Raw genomic sequence first — 23,045 nt, 5'->3', positions numbered from 1 at the left:
CAGCTTTCAGCTATAATCTCGTAGCTTTCAGCTAGTTTTGCCAAACAGAGCCTAAATAACGTCTGCCTACTTTTTAGGCAGCCATGCATCGACTCAGCTTCGCTCTTCAATTGCTTTTGCACCAGAACAGCTTGAAGACTTCCGTTTGGTCTTTTTCCCCCCAATTCTCCATCTTTGCCTCGCTGTCGTCACTGTCATTTGTTTATGTGAAATTTAGATTTTCCCCAAAATTTCTTGATTCATCAATACAAGGTTGACCTTCACGTTGTGGTTCAGGCCAAACCCACATCAAGAGCAGTTGAACCACATCACATCTTAATCAAGAAGCAGCTAATCCTAACGCACTAATTCCTCCACCACTATAAAATCAAACACAGCGATAGCATCAAACCTCAACAAAAATGGCTGAAGAAAATGCAATCGTAGTATTTTCTCCCCTACAGAGAGAAAAACAAACAATCTCAATCCCCTTTCTCTGGGAAGAGAAACCGGGGACACCAAAGAAAGAGTGGATACTAACAAAGCCAACGCAGTGGATCATACCACCTCCATCACCAACAAAGCTCATCGTCTCAGTTCCTTTTCTGTGGGAAGAAAAACCGGGAAAACCACTTCCGCAACTTTCAAATCCTTCAAGTTCTTTCCTACATGAAATCGAGTACCAACAGTCTGATGAAAGCTTGAGCGATGTATGTTCAAGTTACTTTGAGGATTGGCACTCGCTTTCAGAAACCGATGGCCGTGGAAGTTCAAGTGGCTCGGTGACAAGAAATGCGAGCATTGATGCTTTGGCTATGGAGCGCCTTTACCCTTTGCCATTGCCGCCGGCTGATGCAGGTTTAGGCTCTCTTTTTCCTTTGTCTCCTCCTAGTGCAGGTTTTCTCGATAAGGTTTGTGGGCGAATATATGTTGGAGAGAAGACTGTGGCATCATGGCGAAAAGGACGCTGACGCTTGGTGAGCTCATGCTGTTGAGCCGCAGATTGAGCTACAGAATGAAGCCTGTCGTGATGAAGAAAAAAGGATTCTCGATGGTAAAATCTATATCAGCTGATGTTACTTTGGTCCGTCTCTCGCATTGGTCATTACAGCATGTTTTCATGAACTGCATGTACCGCTTAGCTGCAAAGTTAGTATATGGATTGGAAAGCCAGACAGCTAATGATCAAAAGTTGGATTTGAAACACTAAATACTGCTTTAAATTATGCTACAATTTATGTGTCTTTCTTACAGAACAAGATTTGCTTCAGAGTTGAACTGTCTGGCAATAGAAGTGTCTAAGAATACAAGACCGGAACAATAGGCCCGTTGAATAAGCAATTGCTTAGGTACCAGATTTCCATACATTAAATTGATTCTCAAGTTTCATAAAAAAGAAAAATAATCGAAGCAGTAGTTAAACAATTTGCTTTTCAATTAGAGTTTAGAGTTCATACTGGCAGAAATATGTTTTTCTTTCCAATTAAGAGCAGTGCTTCTAACTCAATGAGTATATTGCAGGAGTCCATCAGGGAGTCTTTACTCTCGTGTTTTCTAGTGAGGGCCAATGGTCATCCAAAAGATGTATCCATCATCAGCATCTAATGCAGTGAGACAAGCGTCACAGCAGGAGCTTCACCGAAGTCCTTCTGTCTTTTCCTTTTCTTCGAACTTAAGCTTTGTCCTCGAAGAAGTTTGTACTTTGTATCAAAAATGTTAAAAGTGGCGCTATGTTAGACTGGCAATGCCCAGAACAATCATTGCGAATATCTCCCTTTAATTGGTTAATGAGATTACAACATGTCATCATTGACAACTTACTATCATCCTTCAATGACTGTCTTAATGCGTTCCATGACCACCGGGATATCACTCTCAGCCAATGTAGCAAAACAACACCGAAACCATCCAGGTTCGATGCAGTGACACGACGATCCTGGTGTTACATTGATCTTAGCCACATTCAGTAACTTATCCCAAAGCTCAAGCTCCCCTTTCTCACTATATGGCCAAATAAACTTACACATGTCTGCCCAACAGTAAAAACCTCCGCTGCTATTAACACAGTCAACACCCAACTGCTTCAGCCCATCAACAAATGATGTGTAAATCTTCAGTATCCTCTCTCTGTTAACCTCAATATATTCTGTGATGAACTTTGTATCTGTCAGCATAGAAACAAGCAACTGTTGTGTAGGAACTGAAATAGAATAGAATTTTGCGAACTTTGAAGCTGCCGCTAGAACATTTTCATTGTAAGAATAGATGGCTCCCACTCTAAACCCTGGAATAGAAAGATCTTTTGACAACCCATATACTATATGAACTCTACTCTAGCTTGTCGTAATCTTGTGTTTCAAGAACTTGTGCCATGCTAACAAACTGCTCGATTCCATAGGTTGAGCCAGCAGATATTTCATCAACAATGACATGAATGCTCTTCTCTGTCGCAAAATCTAGGAGCATTCAGTATGTTTCCCACAGGATTTGAAGGGTTTGTGATAAGAATTGCCGGGACTTTTACTCCCTGTTTCTTTGCCAGTTTGTACGCTCTTTCAAGAGCAGCAGCACTCCAGCTGAAGTGGTCTGTGCTTCAGCAAGGTACAGGTATTAGCTCAACGCCGGTTCTCAACTTTATATCCATGTCAAACCTGACTACAAAAAATATTAGATGCACGACCCAGTGGCAATAACAATGAATTTTCCAATAGGAAATAAAGAAATTACCCAGGATAATATGGCGAAGGAACAAGGAAGGCATTCCCCGGGTCTGCAAGACAAAAACCGAGAGCCTCAATTGCAGCACTTGCACCACCTGTTAATATGATTTGGGATGGATTAAACGTAACTGATCCACCCATAATACGACCCATGAAATCAACCATGCCCTGAAATCGAAAGATGAATAATTCTTTATATTCTTCTATAAACATGTTGAGGAACTCTGCTCAGCTTAAGCAAGCAGAAAACAGAAACATATAAGAAACAGTATGAAATTTTATGGAATTATCTCACTGATGGTTAATAGCATCATTTCAAACATCAGTACATCTTTGATATATTCAAGAAAACTTATTTCTCTTTGATCCAAAAAGCTGCCTCTGACCTTAGAACTGCATAGGGATCTCATCGCTAAACCAAGCAGCTAACACATAGTATTTGTTGGGGATTCGAAACAGTCAATCGAACCCTTGCCCTTCCGGACCTTGTGTTGAAAGTAGGAAAGTAGGAATAATACCACAAATAAAGATCTAACCTTGCAAAAACAGTAAAAGAGACGAACACACAGATTTAACGAGCTTCGGCAACGTGCCTACGTCCTCAGGAGCCACACCACACAATCTCTTTATTAATTGAAGAAGAAAATACAAGAGATTAATCTCTCTGAGATTCTCTCTTTCTTTGCAGTCAAAAAGCTCTCTCTTTGATGTTGTACAAACCCTAAAAACGTTTGGGGTATATATAGAATCCTGGGTGAAACAGATTCCTAAACAGAATAGGAATCTGTTTGACTGCGTCGCGGTCGACCGCACAAGTTCCAGAGAGTTTGGCGGTCGACCGCGGTGGTCGACCGCGATCAAAACCCGAGACCAGAAAATCCTACAGGGTTGGCGCGGTCGACCGCCATCAGCTTCAGCTTCTCCCAGTTCCTGTGCATGTTCGCGGTCGATCGTGGATCTTTTTGCTTGTTTTTCTGTCTTTTTGATTCCAGCCTTCGTCCGGACTTTGGGTCTACACCTTAGACTAACAGTATTATCCACCAAGCTATATTCAGCCCTCACCTAATTTATCCTTAATAGGTGTATATTATGTCCATTAATACACATGTACAGTGATTATATCTTCAACTTTTACTCATTGTCGCTACATCCTCACCTGTGAAGTATATAATCCATATAACAGAAAGTAGGTTTTCTATTCTTCATGAATGTTTGCTAAACTTTCAATCTTAGATACTTAAACATGTAGGATATTTAGCCCACTAGAGAGTTCGGATTTTGACTCCCCAAAATCTTCATTAAATGCAACTTTCCGTCCTCAACTAGCGAGCGTATAAAATGCTATTTGACGTCGATATGCTTCGTTCTGGCATGATATACTGGATTCTTGGCAAGATGTATAGCGTTCTGGCTATCACAATAAAGAACTCCTCTCCCTTGCTTCAGATCCAACTCTTCCAAGTACACGTTTAACCAGATCATCTCCTTTCTTGCTTCAGTCACCGCGACATACTCAGCCTCGGTTGTAGACAAAGTCACAATCTTTTGCAGACGTGAGACCCAGCTCACTGCTATCGACGCTAAGGTAGAAACATACCCCGTGGTGCTTCGCCTCGTATCATGATCACCGGCGAAGTTCGCATCCACGTATCCTTGCAGCACCAACTCCTTCCTCCTAAAATATAGTGGCTTGTTCGTTGTCCCCCTCAAGTACCGCATTATCCACTTCACGGCCTCCCAATGCTACTTTCCTGGATTGCTTGCAAATCTGCTCATAATTCCCACTGCATGGGCGATGTCCGGCCTCGTGCAAACCATCGCGTACATGAGACTCCCAATGGCCGAAGAATATGGCACCCTGCTCATATGCTCTCTATCTGCATCTGTCTTAGGCGATTGCTCCTCAGATAGCTTGAACTGACTTCCAAGGGGTGTGCTAACAACTTTAGCATTCTGCATGTTAAACCTCTGAAGTACCTTCTCAATGTATTCAACTTGGCTCAATCTCAATGTCCCTTCAGCTTCATCCCTACTGATTCGCATCCCTAGAATCTGCTTCGCTGCACCCAGATCCTGTTTTCGAGAAAAGTTGCCTTCATCATTGATTTCATTAGAAACTTCAAACGTTACAAATGAATTCAAATAACGAAAATAAAAATTACAACTTTCTTGAAAATAAACACAAGATCCGTTTATCGTCTCTTGCTTGCGTGGGTCTTTGGCCTGTGACGGGGACGTCGATATCCGTGGACTACCTGGAAATCAGATCTGATCCAGAAAAATCGGGCAGAGCTTCGTCGATCCGCGAGGAGATCTAGAAGCTTGAAGCGCCTATCTCGGCTAAAGCGAGATATTTGCTCTTCTTAGGATTACCGGCAAAGGGTAATGCTAAGGAACGGACACGGGTGATGAAGACCTCTCTTGTGTTGAAGCGCTCGACCACTCTTCACTGCAGCAGGGCTTCGCCAACTATCCAAAAATCCAGATCCCCCAAAATGAGTCCCTAAGGTTCCTATTTATAGGCATAGGGGGCACCTAGGGCGTTGGGACACCCCTGGGGTGTCTAGGCAAAGCTGAGACACCCCTGGGGTGTCTCAGAAAATCCGAGACACCCCTGGGGTGTCTCGGAAAACCCGAGACACCCCTAGGGTGTCTCGGAATTTCCGAGACACCCTTGGGGTGTCTCGGAATTTCCGAGACACCCCTGGGGTGTCTCGAAATTTCCGATACATTCCGTTGAGGTGCATTCGTCCGCTTTCGCTGTAAATTCTTCGTCCGAACTCGGATTTTAGTGATTCAAAGTACGTTGGAAGTCTGACGAAGAGTTTTATCAGCTCCACTGGTTGGATTATCTGTAGAATGGATGAGACACGAAGGGCGTTGTTCTTTTTGTAACATCGCGGGGCTCTCGATTAGCCGCCTTCGTTATCCCAAAATTCTGTCAGCTCATGTAGTTCGTCGGTTTACTTCAATCGTCAGTCAAACTCCTGTGAACCAGATAGTAACGTTCATCGTCGCTCTTTAACACTGAACTGTTCGTGGAGACCTATTAGGCAATTTTCGATGTCTACAGATACCCCCTCCAAAGCGTTCCGGCCTTGTTTCTTTTATAGAAGAGGCTGGAACACTTTGGATGTGATTGATCCAGCCTTCAGTCGGCGTAAAGGACCTGCAGTTAGCTTCAACTCTTGGCTCCTTCGATTTTCGGTCTATTCGATGCTTTGACGAATAACCGAAGTTCTTCCGGCGCTACGTTTATCGCTTGGCCGCCGTCGGAGTCTCAAGTCTACAGCTGCTGAATGGAGTTTGGCTCGTATCATTGAGTTGACTTTGAACTACCTCCGTCACATTGTGTTGACTTAGGGTTTCGGATCACAGTATGTTGACTCTTTGTCGCAACGCGTTGACTGGCGTTGACCTAGGGTTACGCGTTGACCGGCGTTGACCCTAGGGTTTCGAATCATCAAACGTTGACTTGTGCGGATTTCGAATCCTCGAACGTTGACTTTTGTTGCAACGCGTTGACTGGCGTTGACCTAGGGTTACGCGTTGACCGGCGTTGACCTTAGGGTTTCGAATCGTCAAACGTTGACCTTGGTTGTCCCTAGGGTTTCGAATGCCGCAACGCGTTGAAAGGCGTTGACCTAGGGTTACGCGTTGACCGGCGTTGACCCTAGGGTTTCGAATCGTCGACGTTGTGCTAAGAGAGTTAACGCTCTTAGTGCTACGTTGTTGAATACGTAGACTTCGTCTTTCTCACGGGAATAGACTACCCGGCAACGCGTGTTAGGCGCTGACTTATCCTTACTTAGGATTCAGGATAAAAATCCCCAGACTCGGATTCTGGTGTCTTTTTCAATCGGTAAAAGACTAAACCGGCAACGCGTGTTAGGCGTTGACTTATCCCTGCTTAGGCTTCGGGATAAAATTCCCCATGCGTGTAAGGCACGGATTATGGTGTTATTAATAACAACCTACCACAATGTTGAATATGTGGTCTTTTGTCCTTTTTACGGTCAAAGACTAACCGGCAATGCGTGCTAGACATAGACTTTGGGATTTTTGGCAAACCCCCAGCCATCAACGGGTTTGACGTGCCTTTACCGATTACCATTTGAATCAGGCTAGCATGTGAATTATTAAAACCCGTTTCACATGTAACGTTGTGCTAAGAGAATTACTTCTTTTAGACTTAATGCTATGATTTTGAATACATAGACTTCGCCATTTCTTACGGGAATATGGCATCCGGCAACGCGTATTAGGCGTTGACTCATCCCTACTTAGGATTCGGGATGAAAGTCTCCAGAATTATACTCTGGTGTCTTTTTCAATCGGTGAAAGACTAAACCGGCAACGCGTGTTAGGCGTTGGCTTATCCCTGCTTAGGCTTCGGGATAAAATTCCCCATGCATAAAGGCATGGATTTTTGTTGCTACGATGCTGAATACGTAGACTCGGTCGTTTTTATGGGAACGAACCACCCAGCAACGCAGGTTAAGTGCTGACTTATCCCTACTTAGGCTTCGGGATAAAATACCCCATGCATAAAAGGCATGGATTTTGGGAGTTGAAAAAGGTGGTGTCTTCTCTTGGGGCAAAGACGAACCCGAAATGGGAGAGGAAGAATTTTATATTCTATCTCCCGACACTGAGGAAGAAGAATTTTATATTCTATCTTCAGCTGGAAAGGAGACTCGAGGTGGGATCTCCACTCCTAGAATCCAAAAAGGTGAAACCAAGAGTGGGATCTCCACTCCAAGAATCGAAAAGATTCAGATAACCCTAACTGTCGGAAGGTTTGATTACCGAACTAAAGATAAATTTCTCGTTTATCGAGAGTGAATTGTGGTTTTGGTCCTAACTGTAGGAATGTTTGACCAAACGGGGGTTTGAGATGACCCTAACTGTAGGAAGGTTTGATCACTCGAATTGAAAGTGGACCTCTCGTTCATGGAAGGAATCGAGAGGGGATTCTGGCTTTGGCCTTAACTTTTATAGGTTTGACCAAGGAGGCAGTGGAAGTGGGGGGGTCTGAGACGATCTTACCTTTTATAGGCTTGATTGCTCAATTTAAAAGTGGACCTCTCGTTTATGGAAGGAATCGAGAGGGGACTTTAGTTGTGGCCCTAACTATAGGAAGGTTTGACCAGGTAGACAGTGAGAGTAGGAGTACAAATCACATCGAGAGTGTTGACTCATACAAATCACAGTGGGGTTTAGTGTTTATCACTTTGTTTGTAATGATCGGGTTATCCCTAAGAGAATTACATATAGTATTTTTTTCCGGGAACTTCCCGTTACATGAATCATCCACCCCCAGTTTCTTCGCGAAACTGGGTTTATCATTGCATTCGGTTACGTGATCGGGTTATCCTTAAGAATATTACATATAAAAATTCTCCAGGAACTTCCCGTCAACGGTAGGAAACAGTTTAGACTCATATACCTATTGGAGTGTCAGGGAACAGTTTAACCTCATATACTGATTGGAGGATTGAGAAGCAGTTTATACTCGTATACTTGTCGGAGTGTTAAGAAGCAGTTTATACTCTTATACTTGTCGGAGTATTAAGAATCAGTTTATACTCTTATACTTGTCGGAGTATGTAGGGAGCAGTTTAACCTCGTGCACCTGTTGGAGGATTAAGAAGCAGTTTATACTCGTATACTCTTCGGAGTGTTAAGAAGCAGTTTATACTCTTATACTTGTCGGAGTCTTGAGAAGCAGTTTATACTCTTATACTTGTCGGAGTCTGTAGGGAGCAGTTTAACCTCGTGCACTTGTTGGAGGATTGAGAAGCAGTTTATACTCATATACTCTTCGGAGTGTTAAGAAGCAGTTTATACTCTTATACTTGTCGGAGTATTAAGAAGCAGTTTATACTCTTATACTTGTCGGAGTATGTAGGGAGCAGTTTAACCTCGTGCACCTGTTGGAGGATTGAGAAGCAGTTTATACTCGTATACTCTTCGGAGTGTTAAGAAGCAATTTATACTCTTATACTTGTCGGAGTCTTGCCGTTCTCAATTGGCTTACCCTAGCGTTATAACGCCGGCTTCAATCAGGATTTGGATGCTGTTCTTTAAAGTAAAGCATGCCTTGGTGGGATGAAGGATCCTCCTGTGATATGCGCAGTACTTTGGATCCGTAGTATTTTCAGCTTCCTCCTGATTCGTGATGGGCGGGAGCTTGATTTTGTTGTTTTCGAGAAGAGACTCGAAAATGGCGGGAACGTCTTCGTCCTTGAACGGGTACTCTTTCTGGGCCTTTTGATCCGAAGTCTTCTGCTGTCTTCGGAACTGCTGTTTTGACGTTTGATCAACAGCCGCTGCAGGTGCCTTGCCCCTATCACGAGAGGCGAAGTTCGAGTTCGGAGAATTAGCCATCGGTTGGCTCCTCTCGGCCTTCTTCCTTTTGTGGAATCGTTCGGCTTGCTCTCCTCGGGCCTTCAAATCCTTCCATGTCTTGAGCGGCTCTACTCCCATAACATCCAAGATGTTAATGGACAAATTGTTATGACAAGTCTGCAAGATGAACTTCTCCGTGACGGGATCTTTGCAGTTCATTACCTGATTGCGGAAGCGTTTGATGAAGGTATCCACCGACTCTCCGTCTTTTTGTTTCTCATCGAAGAGTGTCCTGATCGACACTTCAGCATCATCATCGAAGAAATGAGTGAGGAACATGCTCTCCAGGTCCTCCCAGCTGTTGATGCTTCCAAATTTAAGACGCCGATACCAATCGAAGGCAGGCCCGCGAAGGGTGCCGACGAATGACCGAACCATCAAGGCTTCATTGCCGGAGATCGTGCCCAAGTGGGACTTGAAGTAGATTAGATGCTGAGTGGGCGAGCCCTTCCCGTCGAACGGCGTGAAGTTGATCAGGTTGAACTTCGCTGGATACGGGATCGAGTCCCACTCTTTCGGGTAAGGACACGGAATGCCGGTCTTCTTTACCTCTCGAGCAGACATCAGGGCGTCAATTTTTCTTTCGAGATCCTTCATCTTTTCGGCCTCATCTATATCCTGTTTTGGACAATTCTCGAGAGGAATAATACGGCCACCCCCAGTGTTATTAGTGTATGCTTTCGCAGATTCTACTCTTGGTATAAGAGTACTCTACAGTCGGTATCAGAGCAAGGACAACAATGATAACAAATACAGCACAATTCAAAGAGGGTCATTCCACACAACGACCACCACTATTCGATGGATCAAATTACAACTATTGGAAATGTCGAATGAAGATCTACCTCTAATCACTTGGCTACGATCTTTGGAACATTGTTGAAACTGAATTCACAAAGCCAACCACTTCATACACCGAATTGACACTTGCACAAAGGACAAATGTGAATTTGGACTCCAAGGCAATGAATGCATTGTTTTGTGCTCTAGACAAGAACGAGTTCAATCGTGTGTCTACTACCACATATGCACATTAAATTTGGCATACTCTTGAGGTAACACATGAAGGAACTAACAAAGTTAAAGAATCAAAATTTTATGTTCTTGTTCACAGTTTTGAACTATTCAAAATGAAAAAACATGAGACAACCTCTGAAATGTTCACACAGTTCACAGACATGATCAATTCCTTAATAGCACTTAGGAAGACTTATACTCAAGTGGAAATGGTGAGAAAGATTTTACATGCATTAACTTCAGAATGGGAGAAGAAGACTACAGCAATTGAAGAGGCCAACGATCTTTCAACTCTCACCGTAGAGGATCTAATCGGAAATCTTATGACTTATGAAGTTCAACTCGATGATAGAAAAAAGGATGAAGAACCAAAGAACAAGAAAATTATTACCTTCAATGCATCCTCTGACAACGAAGAATTAGATGAAGATGATGAGGACATTGACATGATCACACAAAAATTCAAAAGATTCTTAAAGAAAGGTAAATTTGATTCAAATAAATTTAAGAATACTGATTAAATTCTTTGTTATGGATGTAATAAGCCAGGACACATGAAGAAGGATTGTCCTCTTCTAAAATGAAAGTCAAAGTCTACAAACTTCAACAAGTTAAAAGATAAGAAGAAGAAGGCTTTGGCAGTAACATGGGATGATAGCGAAAGAAGAACAAAAGGAGGAATCTGCTTACATTGCTTCATGGCACAAGAAAGTGAAGTAAGTGAATTTTTTGATAATGAAGAATTATTAGAAGTATATATAATGAACTTTATGTTAGATTTAAGGATTTAAATTCTAATTATAAGATTTTGAAAAATGAAAATGAGAGATTAAACTTAGAATTAGCTTCTTCAAATTCCTCACAAGTTGAAAAATTAAAGGAACTAAATGATGAGTTATTTTCTAAAAATAAATAATTGACTGAAAATAATATTTATCTCTAAAAAAATATTTATCTTAAATCTGAATGTGATATCATGAAAAATAGAATTTCAGATTTAGATAAAAATATGGTTGCACTTAAACTCAAATATGAAGAGTTATTTCTAAAGTAAACAAGTTTAATATAGGAAAAGAGAATTTGAATGATTTACTCTTATTTCAAAAATCTTCAAACAATCACTTTGGTATTGGATTTGTTCCTAAGTCTTTTACAAAGAATGATTATGTTTTGAAGAATCATGTTTCTTATTCTAAAAAAAATCAATACTCTTCATTTTCTAGGAATAAGAATGTTCATCAATATAGATATTGTTTTCGTCGAAAGTTGCCTTCATCATTGATTTCATTAGAACTTTAAACGTTTACAAATGAATTCAAATAACGAAAATAAAAATTACAACTTTCTTGAAAATAAACACAAGATCCGTTCGTCGTTTCTTGCTTGCGTGGGTCTTTGGCCTGTGACGGGGACGTCGATATCCGTGGACTACCTGGCAATCAGATCTGATCCAGAAAAATCGGGCAGAGCTTCGTCGATCCGCGAGGAGATCTAGAAGCTTGAAGCGCCTATCTCGGCTAAAGCGAGATATTTGATCTTCTTAGGATTACCGGCGAAGGGTAATGCTAAGGAACAGACACGGGTGATGAAGACCTCTCTTGTGTTGAAGCGCTCGACCACTCTTCACTGCAGCAGGGCTTCGCCAACTCTCCAAAAAATCCGATCCCCCAAAATGAGGCCCTAAGGTTCCTATTTATAGGCATGGGGGGCACCTAGGGCGTTGGGACACCCCTGGGGTGTCTAGGCAAAGCTGAGACACCCCTGGGGTGTCTCAAAAAATCCGAGACACCCCTGGGGTGTCTCGGGATTTCCGAGACACCCCTGGGGTGTCTCAGGATTTCCGAGACACCCCTGGGTGTCTCGGAATTTCCGAGACACCCCTGGGGTGTCTCGGAATTTCCGAGACATTCCGTTAAGGTGCATTCGTCCGCTTCCGCTGTAAATTCTTCGTCCGAACTCGGATTTTAGTGATTCGAAGTGCGTTGGAAGTCTGACGAAGAGTTTTATCAGCTCCACTGGTTGGATTATCTGTAGAATGGACGAGACACGAAGGGCGTTGTTCTTTTTGTAACATCACGGGGCTCTCGATTAGCCCGTGCCTTCGTTATCCCAAAATTCTGTCAGCTCATGTAGTTCGTCGGTTTACTTCAATCGTCAGTCAAACTCCTGTGAACCAGATAGTGACGTTCATCATTGCTCTTTAACACTGAACTGTTCGTGGAGACCTATTAGGCAATTTTCGATGCCTACAGATCCTTCATTGCAAATTCCTTTGCTAGCTGCCTCTTCAAACTGTTTATCTCTTCTAAACACGGTCCTGCTACCAACATGTCATCAACATATAATAACAAAATAATGAAGCTGGACTCGAACCTTTTGAAATAACAGCAATGATCCGAATTGCATCTTCTATAGCCATTGTTCTGCATGAAGTTATCAAACTTCTTATACCACTGTCTCGGAGCCTGTTTCAAACCATATAAGCTCTTCTTGAGCTTGCACACCATCTCTTCCTTTCCTTCTTCAATGAAGCCAACAGGCTGCTTCATGTAGATTTCTTCATCCAAGTCACCATGAAGAAAGGCAGTCTTCACATCTAACTGCTCAAGGAAGAGGTCCTCTGCAGCTACCAAACTCAACACCACTCAGAAAGGCAGTCTTCACATCTAACTGCTCAAGGAAGAGGTCCTCTGCAGCTACCAAACTCAACACCACTGTGATGGTTGTGAGTTTCACAACAGGGGAAAATATCTCCGTGTAGTCCACTCATTCCCGCTATTGAAACCCCTTCACGACTAATCTGGCCTTGAATCTCTTACTTCCATCACTCTCCTGCTTGACCCGGTAGACTCATTTATTGTGCAAGGCTTTCTTCTGTGCAGGTAGCTGGGCTAACTCCCATGTCTCATTAGTGAGTAGATAATCCATCTCCTCCTGCATCGCATGCTCCCACTGCTGAGATTCACTCACTTGCACTGCCTCTTCATAACACTCCGGCTCTCCGCTATCTGTTAAGAGTAGATAATCAAGTGACGAGAGGTATTTGGGATTTGGTTTGGGTGCCCTGGATGACCTCCTAAGCTCCACGCCCTGGGTAGTAGCTTCTGCACCTGTAGTCTCCTCCGTTCTACGGTCAGAACTGACATCGTCGCCCCCTTCTAGAAGTTCCTCCAAATCCATGTACTCGGATCCACCTGTATCCGTAGTACTGCTCCCACTGCTTTGGCTATCCTTGGCATTTTTCCTGTCTTTATACATCACCTCCTCATTGAATATCACATCCTGGCTCCTGATGATCTTCCTGTTCTTCTCATCCCAAAGGCGATACCCGAACTCATCAATGCCGTATCCAATGAATGTGCACTTCTGTGACTTAGCTTCTAGCTTGTCTCTGACATGGTCGCTAATATGAACATAAGCCACGCAACCAAATACCCGCAAGTGTGAGAGATTTATCTTCTTTCCACTCCAAACCTCCTCTGGAATCCTAAAATCTAATGGAACTGATGGCCCGTGATTAATCAAGTAGGCTGCCGTATGCACCGCATCCGTCCAAAATGTCTTAGGCAGACCTGCATATAATCGCATGCTCCGCGCACACTCTGTCAAGGTCCTGTTCATTCTCTCTGCAATGTCGTTCTGCTGCGGCGTCCCTGGAGTAGTCCTCTCTAAGCGAATCTCATTCGTAGCACAGAACCTCTTGAACTCCTCCAGCTCGTATTCTCTACCATTATCTGATCTCAAGCACTTCACCTTCAGATCTGTCTCGTTCTCGACCATGGCCTTCCACTTCTTGAAGATCTCGAACACCTCTGACTTGTGCTTCATGAAGTAAACCCACACCTTCCTCGAGTGATCGTCGATAAAGGTGACGTAGTATCTCGAACCGTCAAAAGAAGACACACTGGCTGGACCCCATACATCTGTATGAATCAACTCTAGCTTCTGAGCCTTAGGTGGCCTTCCACCCTTCTGGAAACTAACCCTCTTCTGCTTCCCAAAGATGCAGTCTTCACAAACCCCGACTTCCACGGTGTCGATCCCGGTTAGCTTTCCTTGTGAATGTAGAATTTTCATCCCCTTCTCGCTCATGTGCCCCAGCCTATTGTGCCACAGATCTGTACTCTCCTTGCCAGCTGCAATTGCGAGGGTGTCACTCGCATGTGAAGTGAGGTAGAGAGTTCCCGTTTTGTTGCCTCGGGCAACAACCATCGTACCGTTGGAGATCCTCCACGAATCCCCGGTGAATGTCGAAACGTAGCCTTCTGCTCCAAGTTGTCCCACCGAAACAAGATTCCTCTTCAGCTTCGGCACGTGTCTCACGTTCTTCAAGTTCCACTTGGAGCCCTTCATCTGTATCTGAACATCGCCCTTTCCAACAATATTGCAAGGTTCATTATCCCCCAAGTATACTTTACCAAAGTCCCCTGCTACATAGTTCTGAAGTAGTTTCCTATTAGCAGTGGCGTGGAAAGAAGCTCCTGAGTCGATGACCCAAGAATCAGAATCGCTATCCATAGCAAGGATCAAGGCATCCTGCACGATATGAGCCTCCTGCTCACCCGCATCCTTCTTTGGTGCTTTACAGACCGAAGACATATGGCCCTCCTGGCCGCAGTTCCAACACTTCCCTTTGATAGACCTAACCTTCGAGTTCGGCCTCTTCTTCACTGATTTCGACCGATTCCTGTTCTGGTTCCCTTTCTTCTGGCTTCTGCCTCTCTGCTCGAAACTTAGGGCTGAACCTGAACCTTCTGATTCGGACGATTTCCTTCTAACCTCCTCGGATAGAATCATGCTAACAACCTCATTCAGCTTCAACTTCTCTTTCCCCGCCAAATTGTTGATTGCTGTCACACAACCTGCATATTATGGGCTACTAATTTGGCGAGCGACAACCGGATTTACCCTAGAGCCTTCCTATCCAGTACCTCCCAATCACCATCTGACTCATCTTTCTTCTTTCCCTTTTCCTTGCCCATCAACGGGCGATACAAGTCCTTCTGGTACAGATAGTGCTCCATCTGCGACTTCCAGTAGGCGAAGTCTGAACCGTCAAACTTCTCGATCTTTGATTTGCTTTTCTCTGCCATGACTTTCACACAAATTGCTGAACGAAGCTCTGATACCAGTTGTTGGGGATTCGAAACAGTCAATCGAACCCTTGCCCTTCCGGACCTTGTGTTGAAAGTAGGAAAATAGGAATAATACCACAAATAAAGATCTAACCTTGCAAAAACAGTAAAGAAGACGAACACACAGATTTAACGAGGTTCGGCAACGTGCCTACGTCCTCGGGAGCCACACCACACAATCTCTTTATTAATTGAAGAAGAAAATACAAGCTCTCAAATAAGGGATTAATCTCTCTGAGATTCTCTCTTTCTTTGCAGTCAAAAAGCTCTCTCTTTGATGTTATACAAACCCTAAAAACGTTTGGGGTATATATAAAATCCTGGGTGAAACAGATTCCTAAACAGAATAGGAATCTATTTGACTGCATCACGGTCGACCGTGGCGGTCGACCGCGCAAGTTCCAGAGAGTTTGGCGGTCGACCGCGGCGGTCGACCGCGATCAAAACCCGAGACCAGAAAATCCTATAGGGTTGGCGCGGTCGACCGTCGCGGTCGACCGTGGTTCTTTCTGCTTGTTTTTCCTGTCTTTTGATTCCAGCCTTCGTCCGGACTTTGGGTCTACACCTTAGACTAACAGTATTATCCACCAAGCTATATTCAGCCCTCACCTAATTTATCCTTAATAGGTGTATATTATGTCCATTAATACACATGTACAGTGATTATATCTTCAACTTTTACTCATTGTCGCTACATCCTCACCTGTGAAGTATATAATCCATATAACAGAAAGTAGGTTTTCTATTCTTCATGAATGTTTGCTAAACTTTCAATCTTAGATACTTAAACATGTAGGATATTTAGCCCACTAGAGAGTTAATTGTAAGGAGAAACAGGAAGTCAGGTATCGCTACCAAGGGAGAATTTTTTCCTCCTCTGGTGTATCTAAAATTCCACATTCACAACCTCTGCTTTATTATTTTCCTGTTGATCATTATCGTCATGGCCTAAGATATAGATGTATGAAAATCAATTAGATACCTTTCATCAATTGATCTAGAAGCAAAATTTGTTCTATTACGGAAGAAGCTTCATATACCGCTTCCCCTACAAGTTAAAATTCTTTGAGTAAAGTAGTTACCATCTAGGATAGTTCATCAACTGTTTCCCATACTAGTTATAGTTCTTTGAGTTAAAGTAGTTAGACCATGAAAATAATACAAAAGTCAACTCCGCCAGATTTAGCACGTGGGCTAACTCCAAGGCAGTGCGATCTTATACTCTAGTTTAGCTCATGGTTACCACATGAGCTAAATCTAAGGGATTATAATTTCATTATCCTTCAGTTTAGCCCATGGACTAAATCCGAGAGATAGTGTTTTAATTCTCCAACTACTTAGCAAACTGTGTATCATCTTTTGTATGTATACCAATACAATAATTCATTCCAGCCAATATAACTTCTTCATAAATACTAAATAGCACATCTGCACTTATGTTGCTTGGTTTGTAAGAGTGGATGTCCGTTGTTTTTGTAAGAGTGGATGTCCGTTGTTCTTGTTGGGGTGGGGTTGGGGGGGCTTCCAAACACAGCAAATAAAATCACACAAGATTTAACGTGGAAAACCCTCAACAGGGAAAAATCACGGGATCAAAATCAATCCACTATCACCTTCAAATTACAATCTTTTGTACGGACAAAGACTACCAAACCCTCTCTCACTCTTTCTCTCTACACTTCTTCTTCTTTTTTCTCTAAGGGCCTGTTTGGTTATTTCCTAAAAAACCAAAAAATAGAAATGAAAACCAAGAAATCTAAAAAAATACAATTTTACACATTTCCATCCCTAAAACTCACCCATAACATCTAAAGAAAATATTATTTTTATCCAACAACTCATCCATCACATCTAATAAAATATTATTTCCATTCAACAACTCATCTATCACATCCACCACATCTAATAAAATATTATTTTTATCTACAACATCACTCAACTCATCACATCTCATATTTAAAAATCACTCACATCATCCAATAATATTGTGACAACTCATCTCATCTTATTAACATTTTATTTCTTTGTTTTCCTCCCAAAAAGCTAGGAAAACAATTTCCTTAAGTGTGGGTCACATCATCTAATAATATAATGAAAACTCATCTCATCTCATCTATTTTCTTATTTTTAAGAAATAACCAAACAAAAGAAAACAACCTATTACAAGAAATAGGTTTCTTATAATTCATTTCCTTATTTTTTTCGCCAACCAAACAACATCAAAACAAATTTTCTTAAAAAATCACTCACATCATCCTATAATAAGGTGACAACTCATCTCATCCCATCTCCATTTCTTTGATTTTCTTCTTTTTTTAGCCAACCAAACAATCCCAAAACCTATTTTTTTTTAGAAATATATTTCCTTTTCTTTGATTTCTCTCTTTTCTTAGGCAAACAAACAGCCCTTAACAATAGAAGTATATATATAGAGAGAGAAACCAAAACTCTATCTCTAGTCTAACTTCCTAATTAGAATAAGATTCAAATTCTCAATCATGATGGAACCCAAACTCTTAATCATAATAGATCTCTAACCTTATCTAATTCTCATAAAGTTATACAAAGAATTAAAAACTCTATCCTAACTTGGAGTTTGAGTAGATACCCAACATATCCTCCCTCGACAAAAAATCTCTAAGTGTTACTCGCATCAGTACTTGTACTCTGCATCAATAAAACCATATCTTCATCACACACAACCACTGAGGAATCTGTCTTCTTCCTATTTTTTTGAAGCTTCATCTGTCTAATACTCTTTAAATCATCACGCATCTGGGAACATATGAACCGAATGTGACCATTCTCTCCGTAATAATAGCACTCCTTTTCGCTGTCGTCTCGGGCCCGAGATTTTGACCTTCCTCGATAACTGTTACATCTCCCCGTACTCCTCCCTCGATTAGAACCTTCAAAAGCTAGTGCACTCTCACCACCATTAGATGCGCTCTCCTTTCCCATCATTCTTTCATTCTCACGTATGAGTACTGTCACATCGTCAAACTTCAAAGTCTGCTTCCCTACAATTATCGTCTGAACTAACGGCTTGTACGACTTAGGCAAGGAAGACAATAGGAGTAGCACATTCTCTTCTTCTTTAATCTCCTCATCAATGTTCATAAGTTAGCAAACTAGCTAATTAAAGGCATTGATGTGTTCTTGAATTGCAGTACCTTCTTCCATCTTCAACGAATAAAGCTCCATCCTCAAACACAATCGGTTGGTCATCGACTTCGGCGTATAAATCCCCTCGAGCCTTTCCCACAGCCCTCTTGGTGTGATCTCTTGCATAACATTGTACTTGATCTCGGGGGCGAATGACAAACGAATTGTGCTAACCGCCCTCTTTTGTATGGAACTCCATTCAGCATCCTTCAATCCTTCAAGTTTCTTCTCCTTCAAAGCTTTATCAATACACTGCTGTATAAGAATATCTTAAACCGTGCACTGCTATACTGTAAAATTTGTCTTGCCATTGAATAGCGGAATATCAAACTTCGGACCCGAAGAAGTCATCATCCTCTAACCACGATCAAAATTCAAATTAGTCCCTGTAGAGATTGAATTTGACAAAACCAATATTAAAAACGAACTCAGCACGTCGAAAAACCCTAGGAACGACTCCTGGATCACCGAAATCCACCTCCAAATCCTCGATCAAAAGACAAATCAACCTTAATCGCCAAATCTGCCGCCGCTACAGTACCCACTCTACAGTACCGTGAACAGTGCGTCACCATGAACAGTTCCGTCGCTACATTACCCATGGTGAACAGTGCTTTGCTACAGTTCCGTTGCTACCAATGTCGTTGCAAATCTCGAATCTCCACGAACCGTCGAACTCCGCTCTGATACCACTTGTAGGGATTTTTAGATCTCGCAAAAAACCCTAAAAATCCACCAAACACAGTAAATAAAATCACACAAGATTTAACGTGGAAAACTCTCAACAGGGAAAAACCACGGGATCAAAATCAATCCACTATCACCTTCAAATTATGATTTTTTGCACGGACAAAGACTGTCAAACCTTCTCTCACTCTTTCTCTCTACACTTCTTCTTCTTTTCCTTCTTCTTTTTTCTCTAACAATAGAAGGATATATATAGAGAAACCAAAACCCTATCTCTAGCCTAACTTCCTAATTAGGATAAGATTCAAACTCCCAATCACGATGGAACCCAAACTCCTAATCATGATAGATCCCTAACCTTATCTAATTCTCATGAAGTTATACAAAGAATTAAAAACTCTATCCTAACTTAGAGTTTGAGTAGATACCCAACAGGGGGCGGGGGCGCCTTCCATTCATTACATAGTTAGTGGCAACTAGATTTCTCCATATGTAAGATTTCTCCATATGTAAGCTGGACAAGGTAAATTAAATATGCTTATCAGCTTATGACACCAAAACTCCTAACTATTGTCTTTCGACATGAAACATGCCCTTCTAGCATCTTGTACCAGTTATCAAACTAGAAAAAAAAATCCATGGGGAATTATTCGAAACTATGACCAAACAGCAAAAATACAATCTAGACCTGACGAAATCATCTCTTAGTCCTAAACTTCGGTTTGATGCGGTGTGTCCTATGTGAGGCTTGGTAACCTGCGGAATTACTCATCTAGAGCTTGCTAGCCAGAATCCTTCTAGGTCAGCCAGGTGAGCCCAGCAAGGTACATAAGTGAGTGTTCTCGCTCCTAGAGTTTCTAGGTCATCAAAAAGATTGTTAGCCAGAATCATTTGCAAGACATTGGATGAATACAGTTCAAATCCACTCATAAGCAACGAGATGATAAAAAACACAGGCGAGTCTACAGTGGGATCAGTGTGGTCAACTGCCCCCACTGACCCCATGAGATATAAATATTCATACCAAAAAGATTTCAAATTTTTTAACTTTTGACACTCCAAAGTTTATTCATTGTTTACCATTGATACCCTAAAGTTTGGGATATCAAAGTATCAAAAATAAAATTTTGAGATAGCAAAGTGAAAATGGTAAAAACTTTGTCAAAAGTGCTAGAAAAACATTTAACTTATCAAAGTTAAAAAGGGTGTAACCTTTATGGTAACAAAGTTTTAAAAATTTTTGGGGCATTTAAGTTAAAGAGGGGTAAATTTTAGAGTGTCAAAGTGTAAATAATCCCTTTTTTAAGAAGAAGATAGATTTTAAAAGAGAAATCAAACTAAGGGATATTTTGGTCATTGATGGACCAAATTACCAGAGCCCTTCTGATTTTGAGGGACTAATGAGCAAAATAGATTCAAATATTAGCCTAAGATCAATAGACCTCGATCAGGACCACAAAATCTACACCGAGTGTCAAGCATAGACTTCAAAAATTCCCCAAACAAAATCCTCCTACAACATCTACTCTTCTATACTTAAAGGAAAACCCAAGAATCACTATTCATGATACAGTAATTAGTAAATTACTGAAGTAAGAAGACCTATTAAAGTATTGTCCATGCTATAGTAAAATACTGTAGCACAACATAAAAATTTTGCTGCAGTGTCAACATTTAGATCCTTCTTTAAATATAGATATAGATATAATTTCTAAATCACATATATTAAAACTTGGATCCTTTTTTTAAGTATAAAAGAGTAAATATGAATTCTACATCAAATGTATTAAAACTTGCATCTTTCTTTAAGTATAGAGGAGTATATATAATTTCCAATTTTAAGCATACAATAATCAAATCAAATGCATGAAAACTTAGAGGGAAATAAGTTTAAAATGCAATGATTAAAAAAAATAAGGGGTCGTGGTTTGCACGGGGTGCACACTAGTTTAACCTAACTTAATAAACTCAAATAAAAACATTTCATAAACACTTCAGAAAAACAAAAACCTAATGTGATGTGAAACTAATCCAATTTCAACACAAAGAAAAGGGTTTTAATCTATATAGTTAAACAACACCAAATTCAAAACAAACAAAAACGGTTACTTACAATTTTCAAATCCGTCAGCCCATGTAAAGGCTGATACATCGCCAATCCCTCAATATTCAAATCCCCTTTCCTCTTATCCACAAACACCCTGTCCACATTCCTCCTTAGAGCAAGTGCACCAAGCTCCCACCGTCGCTCTCAAGGCCTACGTGACGATGGGAGCTCGTGAGGGCTCCTTGGGCTGATGTGGCCAATGGGGCCCATCGGAGCTCTTGGGAGCTCCCAAGCATTAAAAAAAAAATTTTACAAAACCCCCCTACTTTTAAACCCAAAACCCAAGTTGAAAATAGTTGTTAAATGGAAGAGGGTTTTTTGATATTGTTACAAAACTAAAATAGAAGAGGTTTTTTTTTGATATTATGGAGCTCCTAACTAGGAGTTTGTTGGAGATCAACATTAGTTAGGAGGGTGATGTGGCATTGGAAATGGTGGGTCATGTCTTGAGAGCTCTTGGGAGCTTGTTGATTAGGACTCCCAACTGGGAGCTTGCTGCACTTGCTCTTAGCCAGTCCCCAATCAGATCCAGCGATACCTGCTCCAAAACAAAAACGAAACCCTAAAAATCTAAAATAAAAATCAAATCTTCCAACCAAGCGAGCTGCTAGCTAACTACCTACCTTAGTCTCCGCGACTCCGAGCTGAATCACGCCATCGGGGTTATCCGCCGGATCGTACGGATCCTCAGCGCACCTCTTCATCCCAGCAAAAAAAGCAGAATCTTTAGCCCCAGCAACGACAGCAGCCCTCGACGACACATTCACCGGCGCAAGGGATCCACGTGGCGAGAGGTGGGACCGGGACTGGGAGGATGGCGGCGGGCGGTCGACGTCGGATGAAGGATAGCGCGGAGGTTGATTTGTGAGTCGGTGGCGGGATTTGGAGGTATTGCTGGAAGAGAGTAGAAGAGTGCAGGGGATCAAGTAGCCGAGGACGAGGCCTCCTCGGCCTCAGACGACACCTTGGAGAGGGACGATGACGCGCGTCTCCGCGTCGGAATCGGATCATGCCGGGGGCTGGGGGATCGTGTCGGCTGTGCTGGCCGATCTGGCACGAGTTAGGGTTTCGTTTCATTTGCTCGTCGTTGCTTCGTCGGGAGTTTTAAGGATTTTTTCGAGGAGAAGTCAGCGGATTTACTGGAATCCTCGTGCTATTTGCCCCTATTTTTTCTGGTTTAATTAATAAGAGAGGGAGGGAAGTGGCCTTTTAAATAGAGGACAAATTTTCAAAACCAACCATTTTAGGAATTTAATTGCAAAAAACGACCGCTTTCGATAATAATTGCAAAAACCGACCTGTTTTCAGCCCAGCGCTGAAAACAGGTCGGTTTTTGTAAAAAATTCTCCGAAACATCACGGGAGTTCAACTCCCGTGAAGTTTATGGAGAAATTAAACTTCACGGGAGTTCAACTCCCGTGAAGCTTAATTTCTGCTTAAAACTCCACGGGAGTTGAACTCCCGTGGAGTTACAGTCAGCAATTCCAGAGAATCGAGTCTCTGGCAAATTGTGACTGCAACTTCACGGGAGTTCAACTCCCGTGAAGTTGCAGTCCACAATTTGCCAGAGATCGAGTCTCTGGAAATTTGGCACTGCAACTTCACGGGACTTGAAATCCCGTGAAGTTGCAGGTCACCCAGCATGCACAGCTGCTGTGCAGGTTTTGTATATTTACCTGTAACTCATATATATGTCAATTTATTTGCAAACAACAATATATACATGATTCAACAATGAATTAGATTTTCAAAAAAAAAAGGTAAATTCTTTCTAAAAAAGCTATACCCTCTAATTTTTGTATTCTCCCACTATTTGATTGTGAT

The 23,045-nt window shown here is 41.9% G+C and overlaps 1 protein-coding gene and 1 pseudogene across 1 annotated transcript; one reads left to right on the top strand and one right to left on the bottom strand.

The window, feature by feature from the left end:
• LOC109826484 lies at nucleotides 402–950 on the top strand. The gene has a single exon (XM_020393513.1). It carries the CDS (start codon nucleotides 402–404, stop codon nucleotides 948–950), a length of 549 nt encoding a protein of 182 aa, XP_020249102.1.
• Nucleotides 1,040–22,865, bottom strand: LOC109826483 (annotated as a pseudogene).

The sequence above is a fragment of the Asparagus officinalis genome, chromosome 10 (genome assembly GCF_001876935.1).
Source record: "Asparagus officinalis chromosome 10, Aspof.V1, whole genome shotgun sequence".
In the NCBI taxonomy this organism is placed as follows: domain Eukaryota; kingdom Viridiplantae; phylum Streptophyta; class Magnoliopsida; order Asparagales; family Asparagaceae; genus Asparagus; species Asparagus officinalis.
Note: the sequence above shows the minus strand (reverse complement) of the source record. Positions and strands in the feature narration are given on the sequence as shown.

Excerpts from the sequence above, each read along its gene's own strand:
- LOC109826484 (XM_020393513.1), top strand. The coding sequence starts at position 402 with ATGGCTGAAGAAAATGCAATCGTAGTATTTTCTCCCCTACAGAGAGAA.